Source organism: Mercenaria mercenaria, chromosome 4 (assembly GCF_021730395.1).
Source record: "Mercenaria mercenaria strain notata chromosome 4, MADL_Memer_1, whole genome shotgun sequence".
Lineage (NCBI taxonomy): Eukaryota > Metazoa > Mollusca > Bivalvia > Venerida > Veneridae > Mercenaria > Mercenaria mercenaria.
The window spans coordinates 42,583,666-42,607,436 of NC_069364.1; the positions used below are offsets into that span (position 1 = coordinate 42,583,666).

The window sequence follows — 23,771 nt, forward strand, 5'->3', positions numbered from 1 at the left end:
AGAACGAGGCCATGAATAGCTCGTTGTCAGATCCTATGCGTAGCGTAATAGGAGATGTACTTTAGTCAGATTGATGTGTGTCTTTCGATAGTGGTTTCGAGGAGCTTGAGAGTTGGAGAGGGATTTGTTTTTGTTCTACGAAGATAAATACCAAAAGGTTGGTATTGTTTTGTGTATTTATGTTTATTTTATTGTCGAGCCCGCTTGCAGTGTGCTCGATATAGTCTTCAGTTTTGACGGGTCGATTTTGTCCGGACCTTAACTTTGTATGGACCAATCTTGTTTATATTTGGCATGAATGTTTACCTCAATGAGAAGGAGTGTCATGCGCAAACCCCATGTTCGTATCTCAAATGTCAAGGTCACAGTTGGAGGTCAAAGGTCAAATTGAAGTTTATCCGGACCATAACTTTGACATGCATGGACCAATCTTGTTTATATTTGGCATTAATGTTTACCTCAATGAGCATGAGTGTCATGCACAAACCCCATGTTCCTATCTCAAAGGGCAAGGATACACTTGGGGGTCAAAGGTCAAATGGAAGTTTGTCCGGAGATTTTTTTCTTCATGCATGGTGGGATTTTGATGTAACTTGGCGTGAATGTTCACCATGATGAGACGGAGTGTCATGCGCAAGAACCAGGTCCCTACGTCTAAGGTCTAGGTCACACCTAGAGGCCAAAGGTGCTTGCTGGCTCGACATTTTGCCCGTAAGCACACAGAATGTATTTCTAGTTCATTACATTCATCACTATGACTTGGAAGTTTCATTTATGCGAGTAAAATAGTATTATTTAAAGGCCACCCGCTAAATATTTCCGGTACACATGCTATATAAGTTGGGGGCCGTATAGAGGTTATCTTAACTTGACATACACGTGCACTGGATTAAATGCTATTGTGCAGCATGCTCTGTTGTTCAATGGATATCTTTGGTCATTAAACTTTGTCCACATGCCAAGTATACATTACAACTTGATATATTCTCATGAAAGTCCTGGTTTAATTGTAAAGAAGTACTGTATTGTAGTCTTGTGTTTTACTGTTAAGTACACATGCTGTCTCATGTATAGAACAGGACAGAATTGAATTTATTTCAAATCATGGGACAAATATTTTGAGCTTCTATGTTGTGTAGCATGGTTTGAATGACAACAATTAGGATGTTACACGCAGTATAAATGCATATTAGACTAACATAAGGCGTAAAATAAAATTGAAAAAGGAAATAAAATACAATTCATCTCCCTAGTTGGATTTTTTATGTATTTGAAATACTCTATTAAACTCTTGGTATATTATTTATATTTCCAGATACAATAGCCAACCAGATGCACCAAGGGTAAAACACGGAAAACCCCAGATAAATCTTCACAGTGCAGTCATGCAGCCGACACTGCAAAGTCTGTGAAGTGGTTAATTAATTCAATTCATGTTTTATAATAATATAAATAAGTGTATACTAGTTGCATTGAAAATCAAGTTTTACAGCTTATAATAATAACATTCAACACCTTATTCTTGATATTCCATTACCACTACTGTACATTATACTACTGTTTGCAGATCAAATTGCCCTTTCGTCCTTTTTTTTAAATCGATAGAACGGCGATGCTGAAGCTATTTTTGGAACTCGTCTATACAGGTTACTCCGTCCTTTCCGATACGAGGTAAGCTTTATTTACGCATACACTGAATGAACTTGTTTACCTTGGCCTAATGACCGAGAATTTTACAAGATAAAAGATTGATTTACAGTTGTTTAACCGAAAGGTAAAAGATATAATACTAGTCATTTAAATCTTAATAGAATGCACACTACATCAGGGTCACTGACTACAATTAGGTCGCGTGGATGTGAAAATCAAAGCGCTCAAAGCGCTGATGGTGGCTGCTAATCAATGTTTAAAATATTACAAAGAAAGTGACAACTGAGGAATTGTTAATATAAACTATAAGAACTTTTTTGCATTTTTTTAATATTCGGCTTTGGTTTCAAAATTAATCCTTTTTCACTGCCAGTCATTGTTTACATACACACTGATTCAGTCTTTAACGAATAGTTTTGATTATTTGTGAGGAAAACGACAACATAAATTACATCGAAAATGTTTTACTATGAATAAATAATATAAGCTTTTTCTTCAAATCATTCAGCTTTTAAGATTTCTTTTTAAAGCTTTTGGGCAGTGTCTGTCATGAATTATTATACACACTGATTTAGTCCGTATCAGATAGCTGTGGTTTTCATGAGACTTTTGTGAAAGAAAACAACACAAACATGCACCACAGATGCACCTCAGAATGTCAGTTCTGCAGCTAGTGTATTTTAGAGGTGCATTAATTATCACTCCTTGGCAAAAATGCTGGACATTAAGTCAGACAAACTTACAACTTTAGTCAGACCGAGAAAAAAGTCGAAAATATGTAACTGGCGAAACGAAACCGTTTTACTTTTTATACATATATTTGTATCCAGATATATTGAGACGCACCATGAGAAAACCAGCATAGTGCGTTAGCGAACAGCAAGGATTCTGACCAGAGTGGTGTATGGATCCGCAGTTTGATTTGGGCCCATGCTGGTCACAAATGCACTATGTTGTTTTTCTCATGGTGCGACTCGAATGAATTTAGCTGAAGTGAGCAGAATCTGTCTTGAAACAATTCAATTTTTAAGTTGGTCAAATCTGTTATCCGACGACTTGCTACAGTCTGACACATTGCCTTTTAAAAAAGGCGAGTATTAGTATCATCGCTGCGCCCACTTTCATGGGCTTACAAGTTGATGAAATCGTGATACAGTAGCACCACTTAGTCAAAGCGAGCTTGAAACACTTCTCAGCTTGGGCGACCTGTGGGTTTCCACGTTGATAATTCGTGTTTTGTCGGACGAAATTATACCGAATACATGTGTATCTATGCACACATATAGTATCTTATATTGTACATTTGCTGAAGGAAGATTATCCGTGAGGGAATATTATTTAGAAAACATACATGTCTTTGATTCTCACGGCAGGTCACATTGCAAACAATATCGAATGAATTTTAACTGAATGTTCTTTCATTTTTGTTCACTCTCGTATTGTAAGCATGTTTTAGTATATTTTGTTCTTGATATAACGATGAACTGTACATGTTCAAGTTATATCAATAAAGTACTGTTCTGTTCATAAATTATCTCACTAAATTTGCGCTAATTAGTGTTAATTGGCAGTATCAACGCCTGAGGAAATCCATATCACTGCTGATTATCGATTTTCTATAAATAGCCTAATCAACATGTGGTCATATTTTTGCGTGCTTGAAACGAAAACGAGACAATGCAGTCGAAAATTCAGTAACATTCTTAGATCACTAGGGTAGCATTAATATAATATCTTACAATTTGATAGCTATGACGAAATTTAAGTTTGTTCTGACATATTTGAAAAGTATTACAACTTGCTGGAAAAGCTATCAGCAGTACAAACTGGTATTGTCTATGGACCGGAAATGTTTGGAAACTTTTCCGTTGAAATTCCGTTTCTATTTTTAGCCGCGGATTATTGCTATCAGAAGTCATTGTTCTTTATCAAATAAAGCCTTAAATTTCGGAAGTTATACATGTGACAGTGCGGTTAGGAAACATTTTTGAATTGTCAGTCTGGATTCCCAGGCTAGGTTTCTATATACATAAGCTACCTTTTTCAACGTTATAAGCTACGTGACCTCTGGGGCAGTACTACAACGCTCCAGTCCAGGTGACATGAGGTCATCGTTTATTCACGTGACCATAAATTTGCATATTTGTATTCATACACGTTGTTGTTTTAATTAAAACGTTTACCTCAGTTTGTATTGATTTTAGTCGCCGAATTTACATTAAAAATGGTATTAAGGCATATATTGTAGCTTTTCAAATTATGCACGTTGTGTAGATAATTGTTTACCTAGAAAGCTTGGAACTATTTTTGGTTGTGTTGTTAGGATGGTCTTAAGAACTGACAAGATTTTTCAAACGGAGTATTCTTTTTGACACTGGTGGCAGCTAGCAGCCACCAATAAAAACGGAACCCTTTCATACATTATAGGCATTGTCCCGCCTACAGATAATGTATCTCACTCGTGGTCGTTGTAACCTATCATTGATTGAAGATCTTTAGATGAAAAAGTCGGTAATTTCTTACGAAATATATTAGTCTAGAAATGATTCTTCCCAAGAATGAAGACATGGCTTATCAACTGCCTGTCTGAAAATAACTGAGTTAATGTTTAAACGACGGGCATTAAACACTTCAAATAAATGGTACATATACATATCAAGAATCAGACTGAAGTCCCCCTCACACACAGCAAGAAACAAGAACAATAGTCTAGGCCTGAACTAAAAACTAAAAATATAATGGACTTAGATTTGCGATAGCTAATTAAATTAGACGAATCTATCAACCTCTTCGGCAGATAAAATAGGTTTAATAATGTGTGTCGTAACGGTTGATACGGTAATCGGACCAAAGCATCCCGAATATGACTATATTCACGTTATTCTATAAGTTACAACGGGGATACTGGGCCAATGCTGTAGAGTCAGAGCGTGCGCTTTGTGTACACTTGTGTCATAGATAAGAAAGGACGCATTCAACTCTTTCAAGCGACAAGGTAAAAAGTTTGCGGATGGGGCGGGGTTAACCTGTCGGGATTACTAAAATAGCTTCAGCTTCTTCGCTTTTGTGACGTAAACGTATAACTCTATCGATTTAAAAAACCGTCTGTCCGTCCGTAACTAAATCATATCTGCTAAGTATCTTTTGAACCCATGACAGGTTTCCGCGAAACTTACACCAAATGTGTAACTCACTGAAATGACATGCTGAACTCACATTGCAACCATTCTGGCTCAAGGTCACAGTTCAAGGTTTCAGCTTTTGATTTCGTGTTAAATGTCAAGATAAAGTTATCTCTGTGCCAAAGGAATATAGCTGTCTACTGATTGACTTGTTCAAATTTGTTGAACTTTCCATGAATATTGTGTAAGCAGGTGAACACCCCAGGGCCCAAGTGCTATCTTGTGTAGCCATTTAGATTCTGACACTATCATGTTCTCAACATTTTAGAAATATGGTACAGGAAGCCGGTCTCCAGGAAAATGTCTCAGAGTCAGACGAGCTTTGCTGGATGTCCAGGACAAGAAAACCTCCATCAGCATCAGACAATCAGCTAAGGACAGTTCTGTTTCTGTAAGTTATTTAAGAAGACGCCTGTCTGGTGAAGTAGCTTTGGACAGCAGAAATGTCCTACAACCTGTCTCCAACAAGCACGAGAAAGAGGCTATGGCAAAATGGTTCAGAGGGGAATGGGGCTAAAGCCAGGCGAATTTTTGGACTTTATTCAAAGTGTTGTAAAGAAGGAAAAATACTCCATTTGTAAATGACAGGCCATCATATACTTGCTATAAAAATTCATGGAGAGGAATGGACACGTAGTTGAAATTAGGAATGAAGCCCCCTTAGAGTCAAGCCGGCCAAACTTGAGAAGCAATAGATGAGTGGTATAGCAAAAGAGATTGAATTCTCAATAGCACAGTAATTAAGGATTCGGACCTTCAACCTGGGTTAACCTTCTCACACAGTGATGAAGAAACTTGAGATAGTCAGAAAACAAAGGTGACAAAGTGCTCTAAGGAGCAGCTTGAAGCACAAGGTGCTCTGCGTGCATTAGAATCAGAACACATACAGGACAAGAATACCAAAAACGTATCGAGGAAGGGTGCAATGTTGTTTGAAAATCTCCATGTTATGATGCGTACAAAAAGCTTAGAATAGTTAGTGAGGGTCTGGCTATGCCATTAGCACCAGAAATAGAAGAGACCGAAGGAAGCAGTAGTCAAATTGTCCATCCTTCATCTAAATTGGACAGTTTAGCCAGTGTTGCAATACAACAAGATGACAAACAACAACAGATAGTGACTGATGATGTTCAAGCAGAGTCATCTTTGGTATCACCTGTGCTGCTGGAGTCAATGGTGTTGCCTAAATCTGCTAAACCCAACAAAAATGCAACCAAAGCGTCCACATCATCTTTCCTCCGCTGAAAGTGTTTGAACAATGACTTAACGCGAATTCTCAAAAATAAAAACCCTTGCCGCGAAGGAACAGAAAGCAAAACATAAATTTATGACTTCCACTCAAGAAAAATCATCAAGAGGTCAGAGGATTAAAAAAATCAAATTGTAAATGTAAAGCAGAATAAGTCTGATAGAGCACAGGCTACTGAACCTAATGAAGAGGATGAAGAAGAAAATATTACATGTCTGGGTTGTGAAAGTTAATGGAAAGAGGACAAAGAGTTGGGACTGGGAAGAACATTGGTGAATTGTGACTACTGCAAGAAGTGGCTGCACACTGACTGTTTTTCGTAGGAGATAAATATTGAAAGTGAAGAGCTTTCTGCTTTCCAGAATGCACATATTTACATTTTTAAAAATATATTTTTCCTATTGATAGTTTCATTCTTTTAACTGTCCAGGTGGTAGTTTCATTAAGATTCTTTTTATCAGAAATGCACAGATCTAAAATCAGAACAATCTATAACATTGGTTTACCTACTGAAAAAAGGATTTCTTGCTGTAATTATTTACATGTCATTTGAACATATATATACCTCATTTCACTTAAGATTAATTAGAATATAACTATTTTATTTCAAATTTTCTTCAAGTAAAGTATTCTGATTTTTTTTAATTATTAGAAATATATGAAATGTTTGCATAGCAGGTATAGACTTTGCAGCAAAAATGCATAACGTGTGCCGGTGTAATGAAGTATTTCGACCCCCATAGAATAACGACCCCCCGGTCATTATTCTATAGAAAATGGGACTCCTTTCCTGTAAAATATTGACTCCCCTTATAAAAAAACTGACTCCCTTTGAAAACTCTATAGAATAACGACCCCCCGGTCATTATTCTATAGAAAAACTGACCCCTCCAAGTAAAATACTGACTCCCTAAAGATGACTCCCTTCGAATCTCATAGAATAACGATCCCGGTTATTATTCTATAGAAAAAGTGACTCCTTCCATGTAAAATACTCACTGCCGAAATTACTACATTCGAACTCTCATACAATACCGATTCCCGGACATTATTCTATTTAAAAAATTTACTCTTTCCGTGTAAAACACCGGCTCCTAAAAAGACTTTCGACGATAATATCTATTAAAAAGTGATCCCCACCAAACCTAACGGACAATTTTACTAGATCTACAACTCTAACACCCTCCATTGCCAATAGTTAACATTTTTATTGTACTACTACTACTGGTGCCGTTACTTCTATTGCTATTACTACATGAACTTCTTCTTCTTCCACTACTACTACTACTACTACTACTACTCCTCAGGCCCATAGCCAGAGGTAAGAAAATAGGGAGGCATTTGGTAGGGGGCCCGTGGGCATGCTCCCCTGGATTTTTTTTCGAGGGTACCATTTCGTGCGTTTTTCTGCATTTCAAACAGGTTTTTGTTACTTTTAACATACCGATTTCGGAAAAAATAAATGACGTTAAAAAGATTCGCGTACATTTTAGTTAATATAGATCTACAGAAAAATAAGAGTTTTGAAATAGCCAACGTATTTGCGATTATTGTCACTCTAAAACGCTAATTTAAAGGCATATGGTCATGTTTGCTTGGTTTTTACATCTTCAGTTGAGTAAATGTATATAATTATGTTCATGTAGAGCTATAAACTTTTTAGCATGGCTGACGTGAAACGAAAATTTAAAAGAAGCAACACAGTTTATGCATATACAAATACAATACAGAAACGTAATACAAAATCAATGTACTTAGTACATAATATATTTTGTCAATCTTCTTAAAATACTATTACATTTTTGAAATTCAGCACTAGGATAAATAGTGCGTATGACATGTCAGATCTAAAAGATCAAATGTAGTCATAAAGTTATACTTATAAGTTAATCAAAATCTAAAATGTCACACATTTATATAAAAAAAGTATAGACGGGAAGATTCCATACTTACGAACAATTAATAAGTGTATCTGATATAAGTTCTTAACTTTTAAGTGACCATATATTTTTGAGAGAAATCTTATAACGAAGTTTTGAAATGCTGTACGTAGATCTATAATCGTGACTTTTTAGAAATGATATGTTCAAAAGCGTGTTAAGAACAAAACCTCATGATTGCAAGACTTCATTCTGTTGTAATGTCAAAATGAATCAATTTAGAAAATATATCAACATTAAGTCAGATAAGCGCCACGTTTTATTTAGGTATGCATAACATAAAACTTCTTTCGCAAGAACATGAACCAACTGACAGCGACAATGTAAGCTGGAATATAAACTAACGAGCGCATAGGTTGTGCGAAAACTATGCTATATTGCACTTGCCTCGGTCATTTTTCTGCCTCATTTGCCTCGGTAGTTTTTCTGATCGCTCGATGTTCAGCGTCCGTCGTCTGTCGTCTGTCAACATTTAGCTTGTGTATGCGATAGAGGCTGTATTTTTCAACTGATCTTCATGAAATTTGGTCAGAATGATTACCTTGATGAAATCTAGGCCGAGTTCGAAAATGGGTTATTTGGGGTCAAAAACTAGGTCACTAGGTCAAATCAAATAAAAACCTTGTGTATGCGATAGAGGCTGTATTTTTCAATTAATCTTCATGAATTTTGGTCAGAATGATTACCTTGATGAAATCTAGGCCGAATTTGAAAATGGGTCATCTGGGGTCAAAAACTAGGTCACTAGGTCAAATCAAAGAAAAACCTTGTGTATGCGATAGAGGCTGTATTTTTTAGCTCACCTGAGCCAAAGGCTCGTGGTGAGCTTTTGTGACCGCTCAATGTCCGGCGTCCGTCGTGCGTCGTCCGTCCGTCAACATTTCCTAAAAAAATCTTCTTCTTGAAAACCACTGGGCAGAATTACACCAAACTTCACAGGAATGATCCTTGGGTGGCCCCCTTTCAAAATTGTTCAAAGAATTGAATTCCATGCAGAACTCTGGTTGCCATGGCAACCGAACGGAAAAAAATTAAAATTCTTCTTGTCCAAAACCACAGGGCCTAGGGCTTTGATATCTGGTGTGTAGCATCATCTAGTAGTCTTCTACCAAGATTGTTCAAATTATCCCCCTAGGGTCAAATATGGCCCGCCCCGGGGGTCACATGGTTTATATAGACTTATATAGAGAAAACTTTGAAAATCTTCTTGTACAAAACCACATGGCCTAGGGCTTTGATATTTGGTATGTAGCATCATCTAGTAGTCTTCTACCAAGATTTTTCAAATTATCCCCCTAGGATCAAATATGGCCCCGCCCCGGGGGTCACATGGTTTATATAGACTTATATAGGGAAAACTTTGAAAATCTTCTTGTACAAAACCACACGGCTTAGGGCTTTGATATTTGGTATGTAGCATCATCTAGTGGTCCTCTACCAAGATTATTCAAATTATCCCGCTAGGGTGAAATATGGCCCCGCCCCGGGGGTCACAAGTTTTACATAGACTTATATAGGAAATTTTTTTTAAAAATCTTCTTGTCTGAAACCACAACACTTAGACCTTTGATATTTGGTTTGTAGCATTGTCTTATGGTCCTCTACCAAAATTGTTCAAATTGTACCCCTTGGGTGAGAAGAGGCCCTGCCCTTGGGGTCCTAAGTTTTATATAGACTTATATAGAAAAAAGCTTTAAAAATCTTCTTGTCAGAAACCATATGATCTAGGCTTTTGATATTTGGTATGATGCATTGTCTGGTAGTCCTCTACCAAAATTGTTCAAATTATGCCCCTGGGGTTAAAAGAGGCCCCGCCCTGGGGTCACTTAGTTATTATTATGTGAGTTATATAGGAAAAATACTTAAAAAATCATCTGATCCTATTTCCAAGACTGTTTAATTATAATTACCTGATGACCCCAAGTAATATGATGTCACTTGACTGTGACCTTGACCTACTGACCTACTTTCTTGTTTTTTAAGATACAGCCTTGAAATTTTGATGACAAACACAGTTTTGCACACAAATCGTAAAACTGAATTTCATTGACCATGAATGTGACCTACTGACTTTCTTAATATTTTATCATCAGTTTGACATTTGAAACATGTAGCTCATTTTACTCAGGTGAGCAATCCAGGGTCATCATGACCCTCTTGTTTTTATTATCTTTAGTCTCCGTCTTTCAGTTTGCCTCAGCTGTATGAATTACCAGGCTTTCCGGTAGTGTCTAATCTAGGTTTAGTAATATGTGTCACATCGGATATAGCTCCTCGGGGAGCTATATTCGGGGCACCTTTTCGTATTCTCCGTATATATCTCCGTATATAGCTCCCTTGCTTAAACTGGAGCTATAAAAGGAACACCTGTAGCTTTGTTCCGTATAATTATAGCTCCTCGGGGTTTTTATGCAAAATGGACTACGTGGCTTATTTAGGACATTTCGTTATGTCGCATTTTTAAAGACCAAATAGTGTCAAATATTTCAAACATGATGCCTTAATTCTGATGCAAGGGTCATAACTAGTACTAAACCAATATATTTCTGGACAGTCTTGGAACTTTGGGGCAACTACCTTATTTCGTCAAGTCCGACAAAAAAGACCTAAAATCTTCAGGTACACCTAATTAACATTTGTTTCTTCCAAATTTGATAATTCTGTCACATAGTACAGAAGATGAGTGCCTGTCACAGTATGATCAAGTATGTATTTGGACTCGAGGTCATATTTGCTAGACCAGATACAAAATTTTAAACCCATGTTTCTAACTTAAATTGCCAGTTATTATTTTCTTGTACAGGTTGGCGATTATTGGTCTAACTATATCCGTTTTCGGGACTGTGTACCTACGCACTCTTGCTCTCTAGCTCATACGTATGATTGCCACGAGAAATAAAATTTATTAAATCCCCACCTGTCTCCCAAGTGGTGTGGAAAATCGTATATCAAAATGACACTCTGCCAAATATTTATGTTTTTTATTACTCGAACAGTACTGTTATAGTATTTTAATTTTTCCATGTATAAGGAGTCATATTCGGGTTTGTCGTATACAGCTCCTCTGTCCCAAGGAGCTATATACGAAAACGTGTGCCGAATACAGCTCCCCGGGAAGCTATATCCGAAGGGAGCTATATGGGGTGTGACAAATATGTCTTCAATTTTCATTTTCGAATAGGTATGTTATATGACAACAGCTTAAAAACACGATACGACGTTATAATTATGTGGCATTTGTGAGATATTTCAGTATCATACTTCAGTTGGTGCGCGCATTTCAGATATCTTAATGCAAGTGGTCTCATATTATAGAGATAGTACCCAAATTTTAAATTATGAAAAGCAATTGAAAAATTCATGTTTCTTGCTTATACATAATATGCAAGACCAAAACAATTTGAATTGATCATTTTGAGCATGTTGTTTTAATGTTTTTTAATTTCCATGTAGCCGCTCCTGCAGATAGTCCTACCTATCAAGCTATTGATAATTATTACGGGAATAACTTCTCTCAATGACGGAAAATTGTAAGATACAGTCAAACTTGTGCTAGCGACCACCCCTGAATAGCGACCACCTGTCGACAACGACCGGTCTCTGGTCTCCCCATAGAAAAATGCTCATAAAAAGGCTGTGAATAGCGACCATCTGGCGACCGCGACCAGCGACCGGCCTAATTCATTCCCAAGGGTCATATTTGCCCCCCAATAACGGCCAAGCTAGACAGTTCCGGCATGAATATATTTGAAATCCGCCGAATTTTCACGACTTACATAATAATTACTGCTTGATTGAAAATTTTCAAGTTTGCACCGGCCGAATTTATACATAGAACATAACGAGGGGTGAATGAAGAAGCAATAAATAAAGAAGCACTTAGAACTCTTTCGCATTCACCCCTCGAATTAAAGAAAGCAAAACGTTGTAAAAATACTTTTTATCAGCATGATAATGGCTAAATGAGAAGCGACCCTTCCCCCCGAATAAAGACCACCTGTGAACAAAGACCACTTCTGCTTGTTCTGAAGAGTGGTCTTTGTTCACAGGTTTGACTGTACATGCATATTGTATGATATCAGAAAATGTTGTAAGTCTAATAAAATAAATTCAGATCGACTATTTATTCTGAAATTTAGTTATTCGAACCATATCATATATCATATATAAAAATAAGAAAAACTATTCAATATTTACCATGAAAATTAACATTACATTGAAATGACTTTTCACTAAGCTGTGACATACAGATGTATGGATGAATGCAAGGTAGGATTGTTATCTGAGTCATTGAGTGTTGTGGTCTCTCAAGCAAGTTTGACTGTACTTAAAATTAAAAATCTAAGTATAGCACTGAAGGCTATGTCAGGCTGACATATTAAGATATCATTTCATGATTCAGACACGCAAGTAAAGAAAGGAAATTTTAATAATCTTCAAACGATTTACCAAATATAATACTAAATCAAGTTTTGCAGTCAAAAAAGTTACTCATTAAGTTACACTTGCATCGTAATCTAAACACGCTAAATGAAACAATATATACAATACTGTGGAAAAAATGATTTTAAAATGTATGAAGCGTAGTGATTGCCGCAAAGTAAGTTTTTATGCCTTTTTAGTTGTTTGGATCTCATTACTTGGTAATATGGGCATAAGTTGCAGTGTCATTGAATTTGTAAAATAAAATAGGAATAAAAAGCACCTGATAACTCCGTTCGAATAATAGAAACAGACATCAGCCTCATACAGTAAATGAAATGATTTAATGGAAGATGTGAAATTCAAAAGATTGCCTGAAGACAGCGTCTTGTAGAAATGGGAAATGCATTTAGCTACTTTTATACCACGAAGAGTAGCGAAACAATTTTCCGATTTAAAATTTAAATCTCCTTCGGTCAGCGGTGTGGAGGATAATTACACGCTTATACACTTACCATTGCTACATTACATACAATGTATTGTTCAAGATTGTACGATACTACACTATGTCTACCTCTCACATGTACATGTAATTACAGTGTTAAAACCAAGATGTTGTAAAAGTTGCCAATCATTAGTTAAAAACTGATATAACTTAAGACCTAAAATTACATTAAAGCTCAATCTCGACTTTTCTCAGCTAGAGCTGGGCTTAATTCTATCAAATATCGAAAGAAGCAATAAAACAGATCAGGGCAGGGTATGAGGCTAGTGTCAATGTTTGCGCATATATTAGTAAACTGTATTTTTGTAGATTTATCAGACCTCGACGTTTCAGTCGTTCAGTTAAGACGTTCATTTTAATGAAATTTATTAGCAAGTGCAGTGAGTGATAAAACACTTCTGTTGCATATGCATATCTGAAACTCTGGGATACGGTCAAAATAAATGTTTTATATTTGCTTAATGCAGATTTTGGTATTCCTAGTCCTACAGCTTAGTTAATATTTCACAACTGTAATTCATTTAATAATTTCTACTGTAGACCTTTATTTCACTGTAAATGTTCATCTTGCTTAAGTTTAGATGATACCATACTGGTTAATACCAACAAAAGTTTTACCACTATTACAAGAAATGGATGTCAGGTTAATTTGATATCCTTTCATGGTCGTTTCATGATTCAGACACGCCAGTAAAGAAATTTTAGTATTATCTTCAAAAGATTTATAAGATATAATACTGAATCAAGTTACCGGTCAAAAAATGTCTACTGTCTGTATCAAAATAAAAGTATAATATGTTATCAGATACATTTGCGTCATAATCTAAACGCCGCTAAATGCAAAAAAGTATCTAAAATACTATGAAAAAAATGGTGAAACTGCTTTCAAATGTAAATAGCGAAATGCATACCCACAAGGTAAGTTTTTTTCCCTTTTAGTTGCTTGGATCTCAATACTTGGTAATATGGGCATAAGTTGCAGTGCCATTGCATTTGTAAAACAAAATGAGAGAAAAAAGCTCCTAATAACTGCGTTCGAATGATATAAACAGAAAGAAACCATAATACTGTAAATGTAAGGTAATTAAAAAATAGCAGGAAAAACAGTGTCTTATACCAATGAGAGACGTATTTAGCTACTTTTATTCCAAAGAGCGTGACAGAATAAGTTTCCAGTCAAATTTAGAATTTAAATGGTCAATAGCAAAACTCTTTCGGTCAGATGTGTTGAACCTAATGATCACTTCTTGTTACACGTTTACTCTTACCATTGCTTCAAAATTGTACTCGTGAGTATTTTATACGAATAAAAATTTATATATTTATCATACTAGAAAAATTATATTCGTGTAGTACACTTTAAGTCTTACAGCTTTAAATATATCAATAGGCCCCATGCGGTTCTGGGTCGATCTGTGTATGAAAAGAATTGGAACCACTGCCTTACCCTTGCATGATCGTAAGAGGCGACTATTAGAGTCTTAACACTTGGTTTTGCTGTAACTCTGTGATTCAAGCAGTTATGCAAATTTTCATTCCATACCTCATGTTTTTATTTCAATGTAAATGAGATGTGAAACCAAAATTTGAAGTCCTGTTTGGCGCCATATAACCTATACTGGGTTGGTGCGCTGTAACACTCAAATAAAAAAAAAAAATATATATATATATATATCTCCATAGTGCCAAAACAAATTATGTCAAACATTGTAGATACTAGTTTAAACTTTGATCTTCCCTATTCAGTTTCAAATAAGCTCCAGTATTGTAGTATGCCCATAAATATATCGAAACAATGTCTTAGTATTTTTTATTCGGCACAATAGAATAGTCAGTTTGCGAAGCTTCTTGATTGGCTACTTAATGATTAATACCTGTAAGTGACCGCTAAGGCAAAATGTACTGTAAACGTCTATCACTGTTAAACATATTAAAATGTCCTTTATATGTGATAAAATAGGCCTGTTAAACCAACCAAATAGCTATTTCTAAACATTCACAAGGACTGCATTTTTCATTCGTGAAACATTCGGATCCCGAATTAATATTCGCATCTCTCCCATCGTCATTTCGTACTTGGGCACTTATAGTCGGAGCAATGATTTACGGAACCTCGGGATCGGGAGGTAGGGGCACTAGAAAAGTTTACATACCTACGTTTCTAGCTACTTTATGTCTAATTTCCTACAATATAAATCATTTCTTTTTCAAACCTAATTTATTTCAAAGTATGGTTAAGATTCAAAATAAATCGATGAATTTGTTGGTGCCAAAAGCAAAGCATTTGAAAGTTAATGATTTATCATTATAGTTTATATGTATTTCATTTTTATCAAAATATCATTGATGGAGAACGGCGCAGTTTATTTTCATTTATTTTGAAGAAATTCTTGTTGAAGCAGACGATAGGTAGAACATGTGGTATCGTGAGCAATTGATGAAACTCTATTTATGCTGTAATTATTATGGATTTGAATGTTCTTTTCAACCTAATGAAGTTTTATTTTAATTTCACGCCGCAAACAATTTGTTAAAACGCATTTTGCTCTTACCTCTGTGGCGAGCTATACTGATATCCAGTCTTTGTAGCAACATCCTTGTCATTGTATGAAAGAAGATTTTTTTTATAGAAAACTAATGTCCTTTTCAGCATGAGAGCAACATTAGACGGAACTTTGGTTTTAGGGAAAATTGTTTGAACATTTTTACATTTAATTTTACTCGTATGAGATAAAACAGCAGCTCCATCAAGAAGAATATTATAGACATACACCTCCCAAAAAGTAAGTCCTGTGTTGCATCCGAGACCTCCATCGCAAGTGAGACATTACAAACGAACCATAAATCGGTATTAGTACCCGGGGTAGACCGCGGAGTGAAAGGGTAATTTTCTCTTTAAGATAAAAAACAGCGCAACAAAGTGTGTTTTTCATATCATATATCCTATTTTTGGGGGAGCCCCCACAAACCCTCCTATGGAGGAGGCTGGGACACAACCTTCCAAATTAATGCCTGTCGGGGCAGTGCCTCAGTTCGATTATGCTTTTTAAGATGGTGACTCAAAACATATCCTTTTTTCTCATAATCTTGGCAGAAAAACAGGGAGGCACCGGCCTCCCTGTGCCTCAGTGTAGCTACGGGCCTGCTACTTCTACTACTACTACTACTACAACTGCTACTACTGATACTACTATACCTGCTTCCACTAATACGTCTTGTACATCTACCTCTTCTTCTCCTGCTGCTGTTGTTGCTGTCACTTATTCCTCTGCTGCTGCTGCTGCTGTTGCTGCTACTGCAACTGCAACTGCCACTACCACTGCCAATACTACTACTACTACTACTACTACTACTTTCTATTGTTGCTGCTACCGTACGGACGGAGGGACAAGGGCAAATCTATATGCCCCCCACCCCCACTCCCCCGAGTGGGGGCATAAAATGCAGCAGTTAGGCCTTAGATACATGAGTTATCACTAAATTTGACCAAATGACCGGGGGTCGTTTTTTTATGGGAGTCAATATTCTTCGTGAGGTTCAGTTTACTTCACGTGGGGGAGTCATAGTACTATGATCTGGAGGTCATAATACTATGACCGGGGGTCACTTTTTCTATAGAATAATGACCGGGGGGTCATTATTCTATGGGGGTCGAAATACTTCATTACACCGGAACTGATTGAATGACTGTATGAATAAATCCAGATAAACCGTTATAGCAGAATTAATTGTGCATTTAGGTGTTTTCTTAGTTTGCTAAATTGATCTATTCTACTATGTTTGTTTTTGTACAGAGAAGATACCTGCTTGGTAGTGGTCAATTTGCTTAGGTAGAAGTATTGAGCTGCCGTTGATAAGTTGTGGCACTGTAATATGTAAGATTTGTTTCATTTTGTTTCTGCCAAAACAACATATATGCTTTTATGCTACAAGTTAATCATAATAATCATAATATCGTTGTGAGAAATCAGGAGCATACATCTACATCTTCAGTTAATCTATATTGTTAACAGAGATATATATAAATATATATGTACTATGTTCGGATCCAGCCAATTTTCTCAGAGGTAGGGGAGGGGGTCCTACAAAATCCTTTATGACAAATGTGCCTTTATACACTAAATAATTTGATGTGGATGTTAGCCGTTAACAAGTACAGGGTTTTCAATAAGTTTTGTTGAACAGGCTGAAATAGAAAAGTAGCCAACCAGCTATGGGTGTCTGTGGGAATGTCCCCCTACCCCTTGTAAATTTTGGAATTAAGCGCTTCATTTCCTACATTCTGGGGCATTTCAGGAGCATATAAGAATACCTGATCCACTGCAATTTTATATACAATATACCTCTTATTTTCACATTATTATAAGCTCACCTGTTAAATTTGGGAAAATATTAAATTTAGATTTTCTTAAACTTTTCAGGTAACATTCTTTGTTTCTTTGAGATAATTATTAATAACATAAATATAAATTACGCCGGAGTCGTATGTAGCAGCAGCCATATACACTTTGAATGCGGTCCTAATGTTGCCTTTTCGAAAAACAATTTTCTTTCCTTCTTCTCTTCTTCCCTTTGCCCCTTTAATTTTGGCTTTTCCATGGGTGGGGGCGGGGGGGGGGGGGGGGAGGGGATGGCCGCCCGGACTGTGGATTCGCGCATGTGCACGCTTCTCTTATTTCAAATAGGTAAATATGTAATATATTTGTAAACAATGCCCTTTAACGCTTCTATGCTGTATGAAGGAAAAAGTCTAAATTAAGTAAAGTGCTAAGACTTATAATTACAATAAACTCGGTTATAGCGACCAGATGAATGAAAACCAGAGTTTTTTTATTATAAGAATAACGAACTGATTTATTTATCAAACAGACTGAACATGCATTCCTATTTCTTTTTTTTTTTCAAGTGCAAAAATAACGTGTAGTTTATCTGACAAACTTACGACTTGTTTGTTTATTTTGTATAAATGAATAAATGAAATATTCAAAACTTACACCGTCTATACTGATATTGAAAAGGTTATTTTCTAGAATATTTAAAAGTTATAACATAACGTTTTATACTTCCGCCTTGAAATGTTTGAATGGGTCACACCGACCGCAGGCAACTTCATATCAGATAGTTATATCTGAATATGTCACACCGACCGCAAGCGAACTTCGTCTCACATAGTTATACTTGAATAGGTCACACCGACCGCAAGCGAACTTCGTCTCACATAGTTATATTTGAATGGGTCACACCGACCGCAAGCGAACTTCGTCTCACATGATAATGTTATCTAATATGCTCCACAAAACGTTGGCCGAGATTCAAGATTTCAAGATATTATTATTTTGCTCAAAATATGATGTATGTAAATATGAGAAAAAAGAACATATGTAGACAGATATAAACGAATAACATAACTGTATTGCTGTAACCTGTCCATGTCTGTATTGAAAATGAAATGTTTGACAAAAATATTCTCTCTATGCATATTAAGACTGGAGAAAAAAAGTATTTATCGCAATAAAATAAAATGAATAAAATGATATCAGAAACTCTTTTGGAAATCACCAATAAATGGAGTTTTCAAAAATTAAAAGAAGAACACACTTCTAGTATATAACTCGTATTTTGAAGGTGTTTGCTCATTTCTTTTACAAATTATTTCTATAGACAATTTTGCTGATATCTTTTCCTGTTTATAACTAGTTTTGACTCATCCTTGCTTAAAGCTATATATTCACCACCCTTCTTAAGTGCGTTTTAAATATGCTTCAGCTGAATATCAGAAAGAAACAAATCTACGTCTTAGCCAGTTCGTCTTGCATATTCTCCACCTAAATCCATTGTGTGCATCTGCTATGGCTAAATATATAAACCAAAGCAGAAAAAATAAGACGAAATTCAAAATTTTCGATTATCTGAAGTATTATCTTTAATGCTGAATTCAAAATTGCTAAGGTAATATATAAAAACAAAGTTAGAATTAATATGACCTGGCCACCACTATAGAATGTACTCGTTCAAGTATTGCTTATCAAGTCGTAAAACTATAGACAATCTTCTCAGCTCTGTATTCTGGCCAGATTTTACCACATATCTATGGAAAATTACATCAATCACTGACCAGCCGACTATTGTGATGTGTCAATGCTCAGTACAAAATTTAATGACTTTGCAAGCTATTTGGTGCTTTGTCTCCAAATAACTGTGACAAATAACCGAAAACAAAGCCGAAACTGTAGAAAAAAGTGTTAATGTTGTTATTACCAAAAAATCAAAAAAGAAATAAAAAAGAATCTAAACACACAATATTTCTGACAAATCTCCAGTCTAGGTGGGATACACTATACTCAGTAGGGTATTTGCTACTCCATACAAACATTAGTACTTTCTAAACTACAGTACTTCTGCATTCAAAAGTTACTATCGGTTTATACGTAATAATGTACTGGAGGTATAAACCCGACACCGTTATTCAATACAAGATCATCTGCTTAGAATCGTTAACCAAACACAAACTGAAACACAAAATGACAACACAACACTTGCCTCTCTAGTTTATTTTCTCAATCATACATCTAAGAGACATGCGCAGTGCAAAGAATTTTGTGCAAACGGTTGACTAAAAGCATTTAGCAAGAAAACACTCCTAAGGTTTCAAAAAGAAATTCAGACGAAAAGAGTGAAAATTTCCTTAAAACGCTGTGTGATATAAAAAATAACAAAATTGCATATTGGTTTCTTCAAATACCTTGTAAATCATACAAATTATCTAAATAATACCCAATAAATTCACTTAGAAAAAGATTGAACAAAAAAAGTATTCGCGAAAATGTATGATACTTTAAAAAATACGCTTAACTTGAAAAATGCATAAAACTAAATACTCACATTTGATACAATCACAGAAAATATATCACAATATAAAATCAACAGTCAATTTTTACAGGACGTACCTTAAAATATTTAATCACAGTTCCGAAAAGAAAAGCCTATTATTCCGCAGTTGATACTAATTCGGTCAAAAAATGCACTTCCGGGTAGTGGAGTAGTGGTAAATATTAGGTCAAAGGGAAGTAACCGGTTTCCCATAGACTTACATTGTAATGTTTTGGGTTATAGCCCTTTCCTAACATTTAAACTTTTGATGCCACCTACCCAGGGTGATAGAACTATTCAAGACCTAAAAGAAAACAGCCAGCAATATACATGTTGACTGTCATTTTTCTGCACTTTTTTCACCCAGAAGTCAGTAACCTCCAGTCCGGCACTGAATTTTTGTTTACATTTCATGAAAATACCATATCAGTAAAACAAGCAAAATTTTCAAGCAAAATACACCTTCAAATATTTTTGTCCTCAATTAATCATGGCTTAGAACTTCAATTTAAGAAATAAAACAGTTTTCAAACATATCCAACAGATATTTCACCAATCAGAGACCACTTTACATCTTAAACATTTGTCTCAGAATACCATATACTTTTTGAACCAATCAAAAGCCCAGTGACTTATTTCCCTTTGACCTAAAGTCAATATTTATTTTTAATTTTCCCCAATATCTAATCATATTTATTAATAGTAATCAATTTCGCATATAACTACCAAATTTCATTGAAAAATATCAAGCTGTTTCAGAGAAAATCACATTTTTACAACACCACCCCCTTCTTATGATACAGTATATAGACAAGTTGTAGTTCTCTCCCTTTAATTGTTTTTTTTTTTAAATTTTCACTGCAAAGTGAACTTTAATGTGTCCAGGATGGGCCATATTTACTTTTAACTGTAATTTAAAGTGTCCCCTACATTTTAATTGATGATTGAACCACAATTATGCTATATTACACAATATTATGTAATATTCAATAATATAACCAATTTTCAGTAAAATTTTACTTTTAAACAGTTAAATTTTGAATTTAAATTATATATCATATAGAAAACAAGCATGTATTTAGTTAAAGGGAAGACTTCTACACTAGATATCTATATAAATATCATGAAAAGACAAGATATGTCTGTCTTATGTTACAGAATTAACTGTCAGTATACAGATTAGGACTTAGAAGGGTGAGTCTACTCCAGTTATAATTTCACCACAGTGGACTCCTAGATGTGGGTCAAACCAAAAAATTGTTTGCTGATGACACTGATAACACTATCCAGCATCATTCTGAGCTTATATGCAGAAGAAGTTAAACATAATTGCAGTGCTAAAATATTTTGGACTTACAAGTTTAAAATGAAAGGTGACAGATCTAGGTGTAAAGGCCGTGGCAATAAGTACTCGAAAGGATCAAAGAAGTGTTTGCCACTTGGTGCAGCGGTGCAGTATGTTAGACCGACAAAGCTGGAGGCAGAGCTCCTCGAATCGGACCTGGTTATTGATGCAGCAATGTCCTCACCATTCCCCAAAGACGACGCCCACCCCGTGGTCAAGATACTACGCCCCAACAGTAACCGGACATCTAATGCAAGTAAAAATGAGACAAAGGATTCCGAAGTAAAGTAAGTTCAAAGATATTACTATAAGCATTACAGACAGGGAATTTAAACATATTTACAGTTTACAGTTTAGTCTCCAATGGTTAGTTTTTAACAGATTTATGTCTGTATTTTTTGCCAAAAATCATATTTCTTAATATAAAGGTAGAGTTTTTTTTCACTTTTTACACCTTAAACATGATGAACCTATCAAAACAATGTTTATTACCATTTTGTGCACATTTTATGAATTTCCAATGGTGTTTTAGTCATTAATTTTGGATTTAAATGACAGTGCTGCATTTCAGTACAGTCCAAGGGAAACAACTGCAACAATGCATAAACACTATAATTTCAGATATAGAGTCTTCAGGCCCAGTGTACTATTCAAACATTGTTTCACACCATTTAAGCAGTACAGCAGAGTGTTTATCATGTATTTTTCAGTACAACCACTGACTGTAACAAGCTATTTCATGTTGGAAAACTTTGGGAGATGATCAATTGTGTAACCCGACAGCATCGCGAGAGTAACCCCAGTTGTTGTGGTGACTTGGCCTTTGATCCGCATAGAGAGATGCAACGGGGCATCGTTTGGAGAGAAGCTGTGCTCTGTGACAGTTGCCCGTATAAGTCAGAAATGTTTAACCTATATAAGGAGGTAAACACCGGGTATACCACAGGTCGTAAAGCGGCTGCAGCTAATGTAGGTATCAATGTTGCCCTTACACAAACCCCTATAGCAGCATCAAGTCTGACAAAAATTCTAGCTGGTGGAAACATCAAGCCGCCATCAAAAAGAGGTATTACCCATATGAAGAGAAAAGTGAGAAATACAATAATAAGTGAAAATAAACGAGACATGTCAGAACGTATACAACAGCTTAAGAAGATAAACAAGTTGAAAGGGCGCCCGGAGACCCACATTGCGGCAGAAGTGGATGCCGTTTACAACAACTCCCTCTATTCAGGCGTTGGACGAACTCCCTTCCAGCCAGCCACTCAATGCACACTGACCGTATGCGAAAACCTGACGCCAAAAAAGCAAATTGTTGCTGTAGAGACTGTAAACAAATTATGCTCAAAAAGTGGATTTCACACGAAAGATGATGACGAATTCAACATTAAGTCTGATACGTGTTCCGCAACAGCTAGTATGGAAACTAACATCGGTAATGAGGAAAAGTGGGCTGAATACTGTTTTGAAGACCTTAAACATGAGGGAATAGAGGTTAAATACCTAACAAGTGATGGTGATGGGATGGCCTGCGAGGGAGCACGGTGTCTGTTTGAACAAGGCATCACAACTGTCGAACCAATTCAACAACTAGACACAAGGCATCTTGGTGCAAATCACTGAAAATTTATTAAGTCATCAGCTAAGGCCACAGATATGATGCCAGGTAGAACTAAAGCTATCCGCACTCAAATACAGAATAAATTTGCAGTAGACCTAAGTCAACGCTGTCAGGCAGAAATGAGCTGTATAGTAAAAAAAAATGTTTCTTCCAATCTGCTAGATAAGACAAGGGACAGCATGATCATGATAAAGAACTGCTATGCTGGAAATCATATGTGGCATGAATTCTGGAGTCTGTAAAGGCAATATTGACAATAACTGGATCCACAACAGTATCTACCTGCCAAAAGGGTTCAAAATTGATATTAGTAATCAAGCCAATGAAGAAACATTAATGCAGCTGATAGAATACCGCCTTGGGGACCAGACAGTTAGCCTAACAAAATTAAATACAAACAGCCAAAAGGTGGAAGCAACAATCCGTGCAATAAAAAGGTCCTTACCTCGAGACAAGACGTTCTCTAGGTGTTACGAGTCACGTATTCACAGTGCTTTACACTCTGTAAACAATGGTCCTGGGGATTCACTGCGTAAGCTATGTCAAGCCACTGGGTGTCCGATACCGACTGGAAGTCAGGTTGACAAAACACTTGACACTCTTCAACGGGAGTCTGAAAGAAAAAAAGAGCGTGAACAGTGATTAGTGTACAAAATCAAGAGAAAAGCTAGAAGAAATATACTGTATAAACTGTATGAAAAACACCAAGAGCAGAAAAAGTACATTAAAAACCAATTAACCACATTCCTTAATAAACGTCGCCATAAAAGACAGCTACTACTGAAATCGACTCCACTACCCGCCATTGATCACGATAAATATAGCAGAGACCCAAGTATAAACACGAGAAATAGAAGACAAATTGGAATACGTGCAACCAGGAAAAATACACCGAGGTTCACAGCCAATGCAGACACCAGTACTCGCACACCCACGACGCTCATGTTGTACATATGTACCTGAGATGAAATAAAGAATTTGTCTGTC

The 23,771-nt window shown here is 36.0% G+C and overlaps 3 protein-coding genes and 1 long non-coding RNA gene across 4 annotated transcripts in view; 2 read left to right on the top strand and 2 right to left on the bottom strand.

Moving 5' to 3' along the window:
• LOC123551560 (uncharacterized) overlaps positions 1-19,851 on the bottom strand; it is a 34,105-nt gene extending 14,254 nt beyond the window's left edge. The window contains exon 1 of the mRNA XM_053541042.1: positions 19,831-19,851. The gene's annotated coding sequence lies outside the window, so the exon portion shown is untranslated. The remainder of the gene's footprint in view (positions 1-19,830) is intronic.
• Positions 1-20,123, bottom strand: part of LOC123551554 (uncharacterized) — a 73,296-nt gene extending 53,173 nt beyond the window's left edge. Inside the window, exon 1 of the mRNA XM_045340585.2 lies at positions 19,896-20,123. The gene's annotated coding sequence lies outside the window, so the exon portion shown is untranslated. The remainder of the gene's footprint in view (positions 1-19,895) is intronic.
• Positions 471-6,031, top strand: LOC128556326 (uncharacterized). Its single transcript, XR_008370578.1, has 2 exons — positions 471-1,404; positions 5,101-6,031. It is a non-coding gene; the product is annotated as an uncharacterized LOC128556326 (long non-coding RNA).
• A 1,061-nt stretch (positions 20,124-21,184) lies between the features above and the next one.
• On the top strand, positions 21,185-23,721 carry LOC123553351 (uncharacterized). Its single transcript, XM_045343084.2, has 2 exons — positions 21,185-21,450; positions 21,874-23,721. The coding sequence occupies exons 1-2, from the start codon at positions 21,185-21,187 to the stop codon at positions 22,784-22,786; spliced, it is 1,179 nt and encodes a 392-aa protein (XP_045199019.2). The 3' UTR covers positions 22,787-23,721.
• Positions 23,722-23,771: the final 50 nt, after the last annotated feature.

Coding starts and splice junctions, on each gene's coding strand:
- LOC123553351 (XM_045343084.2), top strand. CDS start 21,185: ATGAAAGGTGACAGATCTAGGTGTAAAGGCCGTGGCAATAAGTACTCG. Junction 21,451..21,873: donor ACAAAGGATTCCGAAGTAAA/GTAAGTTCAAAG, acceptor TGTATTTTTCAG/TACAACCACTGACTGTAACA.